At 33.0% G+C, this 18258-nt stretch overlaps 1 protein-coding gene across 1 annotated transcript in view; it reads left to right on the top strand.

The window, feature by feature from the left end:
- The window catches only part of HTR2C (5-hydroxytryptamine receptor 2C), a 392965-nt gene that overhangs the window by 164876 nt on the left and 209831 nt on the right, over positions 1-18258 (top strand). The window contains exons 3-4 of the mRNA XM_036454459.2: positions 4137-4248; positions 7328-7641. Coding sequence (XP_036310352.1) covers positions 4214-4248; positions 7328-7641 — 349 coding nt within the window. The 5' untranslated portion in view covers positions 4137-4213. The remainder of the gene's footprint in view (positions 1-4136; positions 4249-7327; positions 7642-18258) is intronic.

Below are 18258 nucleotides of genomic sequence, written 5' to 3'. Positions count from 1 at the left end.
TATTTGTTGCATTCCCCCTTACTTTTTCCCCCTTCTCTAATTTAATATTTACTTTCTACTTGTTTAACAGTTGATTTGTAAACTTATTCCCCAAATATGACTTTACTGGAGTCCAAACTGTGTTGTTTTTTTCCCCTTGTGGTTTTGCTTATGTTTTTGCCCTCATCTCTCCCAATAAATAATAATGTAGAAGCTCTTTCATAGCTAAATTTAATATGTGTAAAACTGACATGATGTGCAATACTGAATTCCCTTTCTCATTCTTGTAGTTTCCACAAATGAATTTAACATACAGTATTCTATAGACAACAAAGATTGCCACACATCTCTCACCACTCGGTTGGCAAACTGACATAACTAGGTATCCTTTATAGAGAGCATAGCCCTAAGTGAATCATCACAATATCGTTCAAAAGGTGTAGTATGTTTAAATTCATGCCCATGTAAAACCTGGAAAAGAACACTGCAAAAAGTCAGAAAGAAATTGTGTAATTAAAAAGATTTGATCCCATCATAGCCATGTTCAATTTAGAGCTAAAAAGGAATCACTCCAATTAGTGGTGAAATGAAAAAAATTCCCTGGCCTAGCCTGAGGGCATGTTGCAAGAGTCAAAAGTACAATATCTTTTGGTCTTTTTAACTACTGCCAGTCCTTCTTCACCAATGCAATTGTTTTCAACTCCAGAATGATTACTGTAGTGACCTTTAAGTATTTATGTGAGTGACACTGATAATGATAGTTTGAAATTTATTTCTGAATATATTGATACAATAGAGATCCTATTTTTGTTCAATTATTTTCACATGTTCTCACTATGATGATATATGCTTTATGACACATGACTTATGTTGACATATAAGCATAGCTTCATAGGCCTCAATTAAATATACTGTTTAGGGTTTAAGTTTTGCTTAATTAAAATTTCATATTAATTGAGGTTACTCTGCAACAAATTTGTATAAAATTATATAATTGAGAAATATATGAAAACTAATATTTGTCCCCCTTTTTGCCTTAGCAAATGTAGTTACTGTTATTGATGTCTGAAGATCTTACAGTGCTTTAGAGAGATCATGAAAAGGTTTGTAATTTATGCTGCAGAAAGAAATGGGATTGGTTTAAATGTATACTTATTCAGGGTTGCTTTAATTTGTGATTTTATCTTCATGTTTGAGACAGCTAATTGATTTCAGGTTAATCAATAATTTTCTGTATATATATATATATATATATATATATATATATATAATTATGAAACATTGGTGGAGTCACAAGGGTATGCAGATAAGAGCATTTAATTAAAGTTGTCTTATTATTTTTTGTTCCTCTTTATCTTATCCAAGATTTTAAGGGGTTTTGCATTTCCTCCCTTTTTTGTAAAATTACAAAGCATTTCTCTGCAAAATGTCATCACAGTGATTTGACCTTTTGGTAAACCATGTAATGTAACATTACTTACTTTACATAATTTGTATAATTTATGCCTGTCTAGCATATCATATCGCTAACCTTACCACTAATCCAGGGACATTTTCTATCAGGTTTAGTCAACTTTAAAAAGGTGTAAATTTGCCGGGACCGGTTTGGCTCAATGGATAGAGCGTCGGTTTGGGGACTGAAGGGTCCCGGGTTCAATTCCGGTCAAGGGCATGTACCTTGGTTGCGGGCATATCCCCAGTAAGGGGTGTGCAAGAGGCAGCTGATCAATGACACTCTCTCATCGATGTTTCTAACTCTCTATCTCTCTCCCTTCCTCTCTGTATAAAATCAATAAAATATATTTTTAAAAAAAAGGTGTAAATTTTAATAGCACAGAAAAATATTATTTTTCTCCCAAGGTATTTTAGTTAATAAATTGGTGAAATGCCTATATGTAATATGGTACTTTTATGATTACTTGGCTCTTCTCAATTAATGAGATTGGAACTTTGAAAATAAATATTTATTGTTTAATTTTTCTATTTATATAACTTTTAATGGAATATAACATTTTGAGTAACAATAATGTGATTCCAGCATGGTGAATATGGATAATACAGTCTTTATGACATGATTATCATGTGGAGCTATGGGAAAAACAATTTCAATTGAGTTGTTATCTATTAGAATGAAACATATTTTACTTTGAAACTTTTAAATTATATTACTTTTTGGATACTTGAAAAATAAAAATTGAAAATAATTTTTATATTTTATTATTAAAAACAGAAGTATTTTCATATTTACTGAGGGCTAAGAAGCAAAATCCAACCACTTTATCTTCCTTTACATATTTTTTCTTTCAATTATTTTCAGACCTCCTAGTAAAAAAGGATTTATGCATGTCTGGCAAAATTTTAGGGACAAAAATGGTCTGGCTAATGATGATCTGGCTAATGTCACTCTTTCTTTCCAACAGGATATTTAAGGTTCCTGGATACTGGAGGCCATATTTTAAGTATTATTATAGTATAGTTAAATTATATATAATTTTGAGATAGATTTTTGTGTTAGTAGCACTGTTGGAACTTACAGGTGAAAGATGAGAAATAAGTGAAAATAAAGAAAAATAATACTGTCATTAAGTGAGACCGAAAATATAAGGAGGTGCATATTGTTCTAGCAAAATTTTATTTCCTAATTTCTAAGAAACACTAGAAAACATTTCAAATGTTTACCAACATATCTTATCATATTTCTTAAAAATATTTACAAATTAGACAAAATAGGTATTTCATGTTATTCCATGTTTTCAAACTATTCAATTATCTCTCTCTCTCTCTCTCTCTCTCTCTCTCTCTCTCTCTCTCTCTCTCTCTCTCCTTCTCTCTCTCTCACACACACACATTTTTCTCAAGGACAGCCCACTGTTGACAAGGTTAATATCACAATCCTGACTCTTATAATAGTTTGCAATCCCAGAAATGAATACAGTTGGATGTTTAGTGTGGGAAGAGAGTGTAATCAAAATCATAAAGTAGAAGTTATAGAAAAAACAAGATGGAGAACAGAGGTGTTTACCAATTCGGCTCCCAGTTAGGAATCACTGAACAAAAGGTTCTCTATGTTAATCATTAGAACTCACACTGAGTGTTTCTTCAGTGTCAATGTAAAGGTTTAGAGTGACATGTTCTACTTGGTATGGTGTTTTATTCCACAAGAAGTGCAGCAGAGATTCTCAGCAAATTTGGCCAACATTTTAGCGTACTGAGTATAGTGCACGCTAAGTGTAAATAATCTACTATGTAAATATTTGGGGCTTTTCAATGAAACTCCTTTTAAAAATAGCCTACAGAAATCAAAGCTGCTCACTCTGAAATTCTTTAATAAGTTGTTTGGAGAGTTTTCATATTTCGTTCCTAGCACCTTTGAAGATACATAGTGACCTCCTAATAAAAGAAACTACAAATGTTTGTTTCAGTCATCTAATGTAACTCAACTTTTGTTTGCATTATTTGAATAATTTTCAGCATTATTCCATGGGTTTGACTGTAACATACTGTCTGTTGAATACTAAGAAGTTGATACATGAGGGTGGTTCATATATACAATATAATAAACATGACCAACTCATTTATTTTGGTATAAACCTGTTTTAGTACTCTAGAGAATATTGTTGGTTAAAACCAAAGTATAAGTAAAGCTATCTATGTAAATACAGATGGCTTCACTCTGAAGCCAAAAAGTTAGAAAAGTTGTACAAAGTATTTTCACTTTATAAAAACAGTTAAAACTTGTTTTAGTTTTCTATTTATTAAAAGATGAAAACATTTTACTTTACAGATGTTACCTGATTATTAGATCACAAATTTTACCCTAATGGTTTGCAAATTAAAGAAACATGTATTCTTCATTTCTTTCTTAAAACACCTCTTCGAAGTTCCGACAGGGAAAGATTTAGTGGAATCCACATATAAATAAAGTGTGTACAAGAATGATTAGAAAAACTATGATAGTTGTATATTGGTAAATAACAAAAAATCTATTCTCTTTGTCATTTTTACCACTTATGTGATATACCATGCTGACCTATTTGCAATAAATTTAGTATTGATTGTTTCTTATCCCTTAATAAGTATATTTAAGTTAATTTAATTGGTTGTTATGTAAATTATTTGGACCTTTAACTAATTTTCTTTTTCTTTTCTCTCCCCAGAAAGGATGACATTTTGAACCCAATCTAAACTTCCTTTCCTCAGTTTTAAACTTTGGTTGCTTAACACTGAAGCAATCATGGTGAACTTAAGGAAAGCAGTGCACTCGTTCCTGTAAGTATGCTATTACTTATTTTTTTCCAAAAGATAACTTTTTTATGGTAGATGGCTCAAAAATGTTAAAAAGGCCATATTTACCTCAATCTTCATAAATGACTGTTGTTTCAATAGACTAATTGTATACGTGTTTCCTATTCAAAAGCAATAAATGAAGAAAAACTTTGTAATTTGGACTCCAATTAAACACAACTCATGCACTCAAAAAAGTAATATGGCAATTATATCTTAAATTAAAAAATAATCACAATGCTCATAATTGCCTTCTCCATGATTAAAACATAGAAGTGAGAAGATACTTTCCTTCTTCTTCCATCATGAACTGAACCAAGAAAATAAAATGTCTTTATAAGTCTCTGGTTTTAAAAAGAATATTTGAGGTTGCAAAAGAATGCATCAGAAGTCAGGGAATTGGGATTGGGGGATGTAGCTAGACAGAGGAAAATGATGCCATTTTTGGAAGTCTTGATCCAATGACCCAGTAGTAGATAAACTAGTACAATATAACATAAAGGATGTAAGTAAAGAGTTGGATTCAAATACTGGGCAATTCTAAACATGATGTAATCCAGTCATATCTTCTTTTTAACCTAACAAAATGTAGGGTTTGTTTCTTCTAAACCTACTCTTTGAGGAATGGGACATTGGGAAAAAAAAGATCCAGGGCTCTGTAAACTGGTACAGTGGAGAAACCTTGAATCGCCTCGCTTTACACAGTTCCCTCTATAATTTCTGTAAAAGAGCTCACTCAGGAACAAAGTTTACAGAGCAGTGTAGAGATAAAGTACATCAACATTGGATCATCTCCAATATACACCATTATAGCCCATCTTATATGTCACTGCTTATTGTAGCAATGATAGTCTCAAGGATGTGTGGCTCCAAGAGAACTAGAGCAGATGGAAAAAGGAAATGGGTAGGTAGTGATAACAGAGTCAGATCAGACAGATCAGGTGTAAGAAAGTGAAAGGACAAATGTTCCATGTGCCTTTGCCAACTCTATTTGGCCATTGGTCTATATACCAGAAAGTAGGGCTACATTAAAGTGTGCCGAATTATTCTAGTATGAAATTAAGAAATTTATATCACCCTTTTTCCATCCTATTAAGAGAAACAGGGAGCATTCATCTCTTCTAATTATGTTCATCGTCGTATATCATGGACAAACTCAGTAGGTTTAAAATATACTCAGACTTTTAAATTAAATTATCATTTTGTTTAGCTTCTATGCATGTAAAATTGTATTACATTAAAAATTTAATAGCAATGAATAAGTTATTTGCACTGTTCCAAGAGAACTTGTGATTTTTGTGCATATATTTTATGAGATTTCTGTTGGCTTCATGGCAATTCATATAAGCTTTAGGAGCAAGACCTAAATTACTTCTCTTTTGTAAAAAGACTATATATATTTCACTGAGGATGTAAATATTTGAAATTAGATTTAATTATAATACAGCCAATTTTTTATTACAAAAATATAGAAAATAGTATTGGACTACAATAAAACTCATAATATTTTGTCCATAAATAGTACTCACTAATAATCTATTAAATTGAATTGAAACCAGGGAACTACAGTAAATACTCTTTCAGGATCTTTCCTGCTACCATTACTTTATTTTATAATTCACAAAAGATTTATTTATTTATTTTCACAATAGATATATTTACATTCTACAAGCTTCCTTAGTAATTCAGTATTTTTAAAATATATATCATTGGTTTCAGAGAGGAATGGAGGGGGAGAGAGAGATTGCTTCTTAATATTTGATAAAAATTACTATGTATGTCTCTCCCCATGTTGCTTAAAATATGTTACTTTGACTAATGAGAAGTTTATTTTTAAGCTAGATTTCTGAAGTATTAGTTTTATATCCTTTGTAAAATGATATGTCAAAATTTTTTGACTCATTCATTATCTTAAAATACATAGTAGAGTAACAAGATAATAGAGAAATAATTTTTAAATGTGCTATAAAATGATTATAATATTTTACTTACTCTAAATAATGCCAATACTTTTTCAGACTGCTACAGTTTGGTTCACAAAGTATGGTGTGTGTGCATGTGTATATGAATAATTGTATAGATGTGATATTATTATTATAATCATAAAACAATAGCAACCACTACATATAGTCTAATTGCTGCTTAATATTTATTAAGTAGCTGTTATTGAACATAAAACACATGTAAGACAGTCATGTACAGATAACTCTTGATTTTAAGCAGAAAAATTTTAGTATGCTTGTTTGCTTTGTCTATTTTATTAAAGTAAGTGTTTTATTAGACACATTAAGAACTTATACTTTGAGAGGACACGTAATGAATATAATTTGAATAAATCATTACAACAAATGAAGCAATACCATGGTTTCAGATTGCTTGCATAGAGTAAAAGTTGAAAACACAGGCTTTGAAATCAGTGAAACCTGAGTATGGACCTTTCCCAGCCACTTTACTGGCTATATTGCCTTGATAACGTTACTTAACCTCTCTGAACCTCAGTTTCCTCATCTACATAATGGATATAAATCAGTACTGACTTCGTGAGGTTGTTTTATGAGATCAAATGAGATTATAGATATATTAGAGGTCCAATGCACAAATTTCGTGCAAGGGGCTTGACCCTTGAAGCCCCAGCTTTGTCTGGAAGGTCGTACGGACAGTTGTTTGGCCTAATTAGCATATTAGCTCTTTATTAAATAGACTATTTCAGTAAGCTAATAATAAACACTCATAAGCTAATAATACACACTCATAATAAACACTCAATAAAGTTATTATTTGGATAGAAAATATACTGAGGCTTAATTAAAAGAATAGGTGTGATAATGATGATGATGATGATGATGATGACTGTTAAAGGAAAAGCAATTGTTTTGTATAAGCCATTTATTGTGCTTAAAATAGGGTAGGACAAAAGTAAGTTTACAGTTGTTCCTATGGAAAATAATTAATAAATAATAATACAAGAACTCTTGAATGTGATTTGCAAATTCACAGCTATAAACCTACTTTTGACCCACCCACCTTCTATATGTATCTAATCTTTTTCTCTTTTAATTTTCAGTGTGCATCTAATCGGCCTATTGGTTTGGCAATGTGATATTTCTGTGAGCCCAGTTTCAGCCATAGTAACTGACATTTTTAATGCCTCCGATGATGGGCGCGTCAGAGTTCCAGACGGGGTACAAAACTGGCCAGCACTTGCAATCGTCATAATAATAATATTGACAATAGGTGGCAACATTCTCGTCATCATGGCAGTAAAGATGGAAAAGAAATTGCACAATGCCACCAATTACTTCTTAATGTCCCTAGCCATTGCTGATTTGCTAGTGGGACTATTTGTCATGCCAACTTCTCTGCTGGCAATCCTTTATGGTAAGTACAATTTAATTTTTTTAATTTTTAATTTTTTGTTTTTGTTTTAATTAAAATAGAGTTTATTAACTTTTCTTTTAATATAAACATGAGGAAAAACCACATAAGTTGTAGCATTCTTTTCAAAATAAAATTGCAATCAATACTTGAATCTCCAAGCTCAGAACTCCATAAACAATGTTTTTTTGAGGTGGTAAATTGTAATATTTTATATACCATTATTTTTTGTTTATATCCTTTTAAGTGATGGAACCTGCAGCCCTCAATATAGTGTGAAGCCTTGCTGAAAGTATTCCTTGGCCTAGAAATGCTTTGTTTACAGGCAAAATTTCTAGGAATACGTTTGAGAAGGTAGGAGAAATATTTCAAATAGTTGAGAACATTAATCTTTAAAAGTATTTCAAGTTTAGGCAACATTTTACCAATCTCCTAAAAGATTGATTATTTAACTCCCTGCCAGGTAAGTACAATTTATTAGTTTTTCGATCTCAGATTATGTCATGAATTTGTGTCAGGTATCACAGTAAACATTCATAAAGTTAATTATTTTGCTCATATCATTTGAAAAGTGAAGAAAAAAGAAATTTTGTGGCAGATAGAATTGTATGTGGATGTGATAGTTATTAAATAAATCAGTAACAGTTTTCAAAAAGCAAAACAGACATTTTATAATATACTATAATCATAGATAGATACCCTATTGTTCAGTGTTATCTACAATGACAGTTGCCTTGCAATAGGACAGACTCAGAAACACACCACTACCCCTATATTCTGTTTTATATACATAGTGCCATCTATTATACAAAGAAGGTGAAAGAGGCTCACGTCTTTAATAAATATATTTTAAGTAACCTTTTTTAATCTTGGCAAACAAAGTGATTGGCACATAATAAGCTCTCAATACTTTTGGAGTCTACATTTTATGTTTTTATGAAGAGACAGGGGATAACAAATTCATTAGTAATATATAAATGCAAGGTCACATTACCACAATAAAAATTCAAGTAATGAATTTTTTATATATTTATTTATTGGTATGTAAGATATATTTTTTATTTATTTATTTCAATTTTATTTTTCCCATCACCTTTTATCCCCCCTCTACTGCCCTTTTCTCCCTCATCCCTCTCTCCCCTCACAGTAACCACACTGTTGTTCATGTCCATGAGTTCTTTCTCTCTCTTGCTTTTTCTCTTTTTCTCCCCTCAATCCCTCCACATCCCCTGAGCTTTGATAACTTTGTTTTAGAGAGTTTTTTTATTTTTATTTTTATTTTCTGCCGTCTCTATGCCCTATATACTTTAACCATAATTTTGCATCTAGCTAATATTTATAATGATCAATAAAAATCACTTCTAAAAAACTATAAAGAATCTGTACTAGGAAACCGGAGAACCCAGTTTGGATTTAATTGCTGATATGCTCATCTTACAAAGGAATGAACTAGACTCCTAGTCCCTGAGGTGTATAATGGAATTAGACTAGAAGGAATGATACTAAAAGTGTACCTTAAGTTCTCAAATCTTCAAATATAATCTCTCATAGAACATAAAAATTATTTACTCTGTCCTAAATACACAGAGATAATAGATTATATTAATAGATATTTTATAATTAGTATTCTCTGAAAAGCTGCTTTTTTTATTTTTATTGTTTTAATGGCACATTAACCTCAAAACCTAAGTATTTTACCAGCTCAGTGAGCATTCTTCCACTCCTTGGCTCCAAAATTGTTTAAGAAAATGTTATTAGAATTAGTGTGCAACAGAAGGTATACTTTGTCTTTTACTATCTGTTTCATTTTGCCAGTTTGATCCTTAAAAAATATATGTGATAAAAAAATGACATTATCCTAAAAACAAATCTTATAACACTTCTAGACTCCCACCCAACAGGAAAGAACAAATAAAATTACACAATACCACCACTAAATTTATTGAAAAAACAAATTCTAAGTTATCTCTAAGCTCCCCTCTGGGGCTAAAAATAAAATACTTTTCCTCCAACTTTCTAAGTTCTAGCTGAGCTAATAATCAAATTAACAATGACAGATTAGCAGGAGGAAATAAAAATTTTAGTATGTGCATGCAAAGAATTCACATAACCATGAAAATTACAAAAACAGTGAGGCAAAACTGGACAAACGTATATGTCATTTGGACAAAGGAGAAAAGGAGAACAATGAGATCTTAGATTTCAAAAATGAGAATAGGCAATTTGCAAGTAGTTAAGGAAGAACAGAACACACATGTGAGGCAAACTCTTGCTTCAGTGGAACAGAGGAGGTGAGTTAGCTACCGGGTCCCTACTTGGATCCCTTCCATCTACCATACTAAATTCAGTTAGGCTAAGGCAAACATTCTAAGATTTTCTTCCTGAAGCAGGCCTTCACATCTAAATTTCTTAGGCAAGAAAGCAGGGGATGGGGGTTAAGGAGGAAGGGTGGCAAAAGTTTTTCCTGAGTCATTCATTTCTTAACAACCCAAAGGCACAGTTTTGGGAGTTGTTCCCTTCAACCTCAAGTATAAAAATTCTCAAGTTTTTCCGGAAGCTCAGCCTTTATGGAAGTGACTTACAAGTGTGCATTAAGACTCAAGAAAGTAGTTTTAGAAAAAGAAGTGCTCGATAAATACATACTCAATAAATAAATACAAATTAATCAAAATAAAAAGTAAAGCAGAACCTGAGGATTTAAAAAAGGCATTTGATAAAAATTTTCACTAATAAAAAAAAAATTTCACTAATAAAAAATGAACAAGAAAAAGAAAATGATTACAAAATACTTCAAAATAAAATTTCCTCAAACAGGCATTTGAAGATATGAAAAAAAAAAAAAACACCTTGAAATAGAAATCTAAAAGCTAAGAAATGAAACAGACAAAAAAATTGGTCAAGCAAAAGTTGATGAACCCAAGGCAATAAAAGAAAAGAGAAAGAATAAAATCACATCAGAAATGAACATTAAATTAAAGTACATAAAGAACAATAAATTCATATAAAAACTGAATAAGAAGCACTGAAGCAAAATGAAACAACAGAGAATGAAGGTGAGATAAAGAAAAAGTAAAAGGGGTCAGAATGAAAGTGTTTGAGAAGAAAGACCAGCAAAAAGAAATCCATTGTGCATATAATGAGAATTCTTCAAAGGAAAAAAATAATAATGGAAATTAATATTTAAAACTATAATTTAAGAAATATTTTCATAAATAAAAGAAAGTCTGAATCTACATATTAATAGGGCTGACTCAGTACCAGAAATTTGACATGCAACAATCAACTCAGATAAATTTAGACATTAAATTTTAAATATAAAAGAAAAATCCTCAGGGATTCCAGGCAAAAATAAGGAATAATTTAGAAAGAACAATAGAATTATACTGGCCTCACAATGAAAAAAATAATAATGAAACAAAGCAACTTTGAAGCAATATTTTTTAAAAGGCAAAATTGTTTTTGAAAGATATTTTAAATAAAACAAATCTATAAAGACAGAAAAAGACCATTAGTTTCCAGAGGCTAAAGACTGACTCTAAAGGACTTTGGTAATATGGAACTCTTCTATATCTTGATTATGATGCTGATATATATATATATTGTGGCCAGATTATTATGATGTCTGAACGCATAATAATCTGGACACTCAGTGTATATATACTGTATATATATATATATATGTATATATATATATATATATATATATATATATGTGTGTGTGTGTGTGTGTGTGTGTGTGTGTGTGTGTGTATATATGTGTGTGTGTGTGTGTATATATATGTGTGTGTGTATATATATATATATAATTTCTCAAAATGTGAGCAACTATAAATTCTATTATGCATATTTAAAAGGGCAAATTTTACTGTAGTTAAATTAAATTTTAAACTAAAATATAGAAAAAATTCTCAAAGTTTGAAACAAACATTTTACATCTAAACAAGTTGGCCAACAAGATTAAAAACTTAAAAATTTTTAACTTTAAATTTTTTAAACTTAGAGGATTCTGAAAACATAAGCTCTTCTTAAAAAATTGAATAGTGAATGGATTCATCCACAAGAGAGATTATTGGGGAAACATCAAAGAGGTTGATGATGAATATTTAATATATTTAATTTTAGAGCTAAGACAAAAACAAAAGTGTTATAAAGGCAGAAGATCACTGTTATATGATATATATTATTTGCTAATCTATAAAATTAAATGCAATGTAATTAAAAATTGGTAGAAGAAAAAAGGAAAGAGAAAAAGGTAAGTATAATAATCAAAGATTCGGAGTTAAATAATATAAACAAACCTGACAAACCAGAAAGTAAGTTCCTATCTAATAAAAGAGTAATATGTAAATTAACCATCTCTCAGCTACACCACAAGCCACATCCACAAGCCATAACCACAAGCCAATCAGGAGCAAAGTAAGCAAATTAGCCCCAACCAACATGTCTGTGGCCGAGCGAGCAGGAGGGAGGCTTTGGTTTCCCCGGTGGTGGAGGAAGCCAAGCTTTCCATATACCCTGGCTGGCTGAGGCCTCCACTCAAGGATACAAAGTTTCAATTATAGAAGATAAATAAATTCCAACAGAAATGGCTGCCACCATGGAGCAAGCCGGAGGCTTGGCTTCACTCCAGGCTACAAAGTTTCAATTGCAGAAGATCAATAAATGCTAAATACCAGGGCCACTGCTTGGGTTTCTGGGGAGTGTGGCCATCCTGCAAACCACCACAGGCCCTCTGCCTAGGCCACCCCACACCCCAAGGGAACCCCCACCCTGACCTGGGACACCCTTCAGGGCAAACCAGCTGGCCCCCACCAGTGCACCAGGCCTCTATCCTATCTAATAAAAGAATAATATGCAGATTGACCATCACTCCAACACACAAGATGGCTGCCCCCATGTGGTCAAAGATTCTGCCCCATGTGGACACAAGATGGCCACCACAAGATGGCCATCAGGGGAGGGTACTTGGGATGAACCAGGCCTGTAGGGGAGGGTAGTTGTAAGCAATCAGGCCAGCAGGAGAAGGCAATTGGGAGGGACCAGGCCTGCAATGGAGGGCAGTTGGAGGTGATCAAGCCCGTAGGGGAGGGCAATTAGGGATGACCAGGACTGCAGGGGAGGGAAGTTGGGGGGGACTGAAGCCTTTGGGGAGAGCAGTTGGGGGGAACCAGACCTGCAGTAGAGGGAAGTTAGGGGTGAGCAAGCCTGCAGGGAAGGGCATTTAGGGGCAAACAGGCTGGCAGGGGAGTGGCTAGGGGGTGATCAGATTGGCAGGCAAAAGTGGTTAGGGGCCATAAGAAAGGAAGGTAGGTGAGCAATTGGAAGCCAGCAGTCCTGGATTGTGAGTGGGTATCGGACTGCCTGTTTAGGTCCAATCCCTTTGGGAAGTCGGACATCTCTTAAGGGGTCCCAGATTGAAGAGGGTGGATGCTGGGCTGAGTGACACACACCCCTATGCACAAATTTAATGCACTGGGCTTCTAGTCCTATCTAATAAAAAAGTAATATGCCAATTGACCATCACTCCAACACACAAAATGGTCACCCCCATGTGATCAAAGATGTCTACCCCCATGTGACACAAGATGGCCGCCACAAGATGGCTGGCAGGGGAGGGCACTTGTGGGTGATCAGGCTAGCAGGAAGAGCAGTTAGGGGCAACCATGCCGGAGGGGAAGGGCAGTTGGGGGTGACCTAGGCCTACAGGAGAGGGCAGTTAGGGGTGACCAGGCCTGCAGGGAAGGACAGTTGCAGGCGACCAGGCTGGCAGGGGAACGAGGACAGTTAGGGGTGACCAGACTGGCAGGGAGGGCAATTAAGGGCAATTGGGCCAGTAGGGGAGCAGTTAGGTGTTGATCAGACTGGTAGGGGAGTGGTTAAGGGATGACCAGGCTGGCAAGCAGAAGCACTTAGGGGGAATCAGGCATGCAGGCAGGCGATCAGTTGGGAACCGGCAGTCCTTGATTGTGAGAGGAATGTCTAATTGCCCATTTAGGCCTGATCCTATATTGAAACATACTAGAAAGTATAATTAAAAGAGTGGATCATTGGACCATACATAGAAAAACCAGAGAGTAGGATAAAAACATTTGAAATAGATTCAAATACAAAAGGATATTAATAAATAATAAAAGTGTCATTTCAACTCACTGGGAAATGTTGCCCATCAACTATATAGTCATTTTATAAAAGGTAAAATTAAATTTTACCATATATCAAATATAAAATCTCTAAATGGATCATAGATCTAATTTTAAAAATAAAGACCACACAAATACTAAAGGAAAAGAAAGGTTAATTCATCTATAACCTAGCTTTATGGAAAGGATTTTGAACAATGACTCAAAATTCAGATGTAATAAAGTAAAAGATTAACATCTTTTGCATTGGAATAATAATTACAAAAATACCTGGCAAAAGTAACAAAAACAAAGTTCAAAAATAAATAAATTCATTGAAAATATTTGCAACATATATTAAAGGTAAAACGTTAATATCTCTAATATATAAAGAATTCTTTCAGCAGAAACCATTTTGGCTCAGTGGATAGAGTGTCAGCCTGCGGACTGAAGGGTCCCGGGTTCGATTCCCGTTGGGTATGGGCCCTCAACCAAGGGCATGTACCTTGGTTGAGGGCCCATACCCAGTAGGGGGTGTGCAGGAGGCAGCTGATCGATGACTCTCTCTCATTGATGTTTCTGACTCTCTGTCCCTCTCTCTTCCTCTCTGTAAAAAAATCAATAAAATATATTTTAAAAAGAAGAATTTTTTCAAACTGAGGAAAAAATACAACACTCAAAAATTTTTTAAATGACCTAAATATATAAGTAGGCAATTTGTGAATTTTATATATTTTAAAATGTTTGTGTATAAAATTATGCATACACATTTATATATACAGTCCTTAAATATATAACTGCTTACCCTCACCCCACCTGTTGTCTGTGAGTGCATAAGTGAGGGCTGTGGGAGCAATGGGGGGATAAGGACACATATATAATTCCTTAATCAATAAAAAATATATACTGCTTAATTTTAATCGTATGAGCAATACAAGATAAATGACACTGTGATACCACTTTTTATCTCTCAGATTGGCAAAATTTTTAAAGCTAGAACTGATAAATTATTTTAGTAAGATTGCATGATACAAGATCAACACACAGAAGTCAATCACATTTTTAGACTAACAATGACCACATGAAAGCTAAAATTAAAATTCAGTGTCACAATTGCTCTAAATGAAATAAAATGCTCAGGTCTTAATTAATAAAACATGTACTGTATTTGTACACCCAACATTACAAAGTGTGATGATAGAAATCAAGGACTCAAGTAAATCAGGAGACACTGTGTTCATAGATTAGATGATTCATCATAGTAGAATGTCAGTTATTCCTATATTAGTTTGCTAGGACTGCCATAACAAAGTACCATAGACTGGGTGGCTAAAACAACAAGAATTTATTTTCTCATAGTTGTGGAGGTTAGAAGTTGGAGGACAAGGAATTAGCAGGGTTGGTTTCTTCTGAGGTTTCTCTTTTTGGCTTGCAGATGGCTGCCTTCTAGCTGTGTCCTCACCACGTCTTTTCATTTTCTGTCTGTATTGAGGTCTCCTCTCCTTAAGGACACCAGTTATATTGGATTAGGGCCCAGATGAATAACCTCATTTTAACTTAATTACATAGGTATACACATACACTTGTACACTGATATTTATAGCAGCTTCATTCATAACAGCCCCAAACAGAAAACCACATTCAATGGATAAATGGCTAAACAAACTGATACATCTGTACCATGGAATACTACTAAGCCAAAAAAAAAAAAAGAAGAAAAAAAGAATGGTTATTGATTCACACAACAACCTAGATCAGTGGTCGGCAAACTCATTAGTCAACAGAGCCAAATATCAGCAGTACAATGATTGAAATTTCTTTTGAGAGCCAAATTTTGTAGACTTAAACTTCTTCTAACACCACTTCTTCAAAATAGACTCACCCAGGCCTTAGTATTTTGTGGAAGAGCCACACTCAAGGGGCCAAAGAGCCACATGTGGCTTGCGAGCCACAGTTTGCCGACCAAGACCCTAGATGAATCTCCAGAGAATTATTCTGAGGGAAAAATGCCAGTCCCAAAAGATCACATGCTGTATGCTTCCATTTATATAGCATACTTTACCTGAAAAAATTATATAGAGACTATATTAATGGTTTTTAAGGTTTAAGATTGGGGTGCCAGGGGAGGAAGGTGGATGTGGTTATAAAAGGGGGAACAAGAGGAATCCATGCAGGGATTGAAATGTTCTATATTTTAATTAGGTCAATGTCAATATCCTGGTTGTGATATTTTACTATAGTTTTATAATATGGTACCATTGGAAAAATACTGGGTAAAGGACACTTCTGATATCCATGCATTATTTCTTACAACTAACTGCATGTGAAAATATAGTTCTCTCAAAATTAAAAGTTTAATTTTAAAATGTATATGTAAAGTATATATAAATTTTGAAGCAGTCTTGACTTATTTCACAATAAGTCCTAGAACTATCCATCTCTCGGGTGACCTTGATCTTGCTAGTGAGGAATGACATATACAAAATATAAATATATATAACAACATGTATAATATTTAAGGTATAAAACGTAAATGTAGGTTACAGAAAGTTGATAGCTATACAAAATTGATACTATTTTAGAAATTATATACTTCAGTGCGGACTATGTTTATCCTTAAGGTCATAGAAAATTAAAAACAATTGAACTAGCTTGGCTGGTGTTGCTCAGTGGTTAAATGTCAACCCTTGAACTAAGAGATCACTAGCTCAGTCCTGGTCAGGGCACATGCCTGGGTTGCTGGCTCAATCCACAGTAGGGGGCATGCAGGAGGAACCCAATCAATGAGTCTTTCTCATCATTGATGTTTCTATCTTTCTATACTTCTCACTTCCTCTCTCCATAAAAAATCAATAAAAAATATTTTTAAAAAGATAGTGGCTGCCTACCAACTTAATTTGGTAGTCCATGGTAATGACACTAAAAAAAAATTGCCTAATTAAAAAAACCTCTCAATATTTATGTTCACCAGCAAAAATTTGGTTTTCCTCACCCGCTTAAAATCACCAATTTATTAGTATCAAATAATTAAAATTTATCTACTTAAAATTTTGCAACAGAATAATTTTATATCCTACAATTTTAATTTGCAGTCATAATTTTATAATTTATCAGCAAATGATACCCAGCCTTAACATTTCCATTAGCATGTATTAGAAAACCAGTTGTCCTTGACCTTCCTATTTTCCTGCCAGCTTGACAAGATTCCTGCAAATGAGTAGATGTGTGCTACCAACAATGTAGAACTATACCAACTCAAAATTCCTTCTGAGAGCCATTATTTCTTTCCAGACAAGAACATATTTATAATTCATTTGCAGTCTATGCAGTCAATAATCTATATAAAATTGAACTCTAAGTTATTTGTTCAGGAAATACATTATCTATTTTAGTGGCCTTTATTTTTATTTAGAGGAAATACTTTTCAGAAATCAAAAACCACACAAATTATATACAACCATATTAACAGAATAAATCAAGTAAACATCAAATAATTTTTCAAGATTTTAAAATTTTTCTATAATATTTTGTTTATATTCCTAAAGTAGGAATGTGTGCAATGATTAACTAAATAGTCAATGTGTATCCTTTCAGAAGATAAGTCCATTTGGGTTTGTTCCTCTGCTCACTTGAGTCAAGTAATCTGTTCATTAGAAATAAGTCTGGTAGCTAAAACTCCTGTGGAAGTTATAAAAAAATATTAGTTGTTATAAAAATATATCATATGATTGTTTATGTACAAAAGATATTAACCAACTGCTTAAGTATATTCATGAGTACTTAAAAGGATTTGAGGACTGGAGGTAGAAAGAAATAAAATTGTTGATGAGTAACTCCATAAGGAACTAGAGTACAGTCACTGCATTTCATCTTCACATTCATAAAAATATATCATTAATTGAAAACATACTATTTTCCAGGTATACTGTGAAGAATTTTGTGTATATCAACTCATTTAATCCTCATAAAACAATAGATATGATTATTTTTGTATTTTGAAGATGAAGAAACAAATGTTTAGAGAAGTAATCTATTTAAGGCTTCAGAATTTATCAGTGATATACCTAACCATTAAACACAGGCCAAGCAAACACCAATGCCCTCTTCTTTCTTTTATTTTCTTATTTTTATTGTATAATTGAAATGCAAAAAATTACACATGTTTAAAGTTACAAATTGATAATGTCAACACCCCTGAAACCATTACCACATCAAGATAACAACTTCACCCTCAAAAGCTTCCTCTGGTACCTTTGTCCTCTCATCCCCTGTCTCTCACTGTCACCTCATTCTTAATGGCTGTTTCATGCTACATATCACTTAGAACATTTTTCCAAGAAGAACTCTACTCAAAGCATAGAGTTGCTAAAATTAGCTACCTATTATTTTATAAGATTAATATATATGATGGTGAATGCTCTTTTGAAATTAATTATTCCATTAAAACGGAATATACTAGTATATTATAAGTTAAGTATATCTATTTTATCTTCATTACTTT

Source organism: Pipistrellus kuhlii, unplaced genomic scaffold (assembly GCF_014108245.1).
Source record: "Pipistrellus kuhlii isolate mPipKuh1 unplaced genomic scaffold, mPipKuh1.p scaffold_m20_p_29, whole genome shotgun sequence".
Classification (NCBI taxonomy): Eukaryota; Metazoa; Chordata; class Mammalia; order Chiroptera; family Vespertilionidae; genus Pipistrellus; species Pipistrellus kuhlii.
This window is presented reverse-complemented; position numbering and strand designations above follow the sequence as displayed.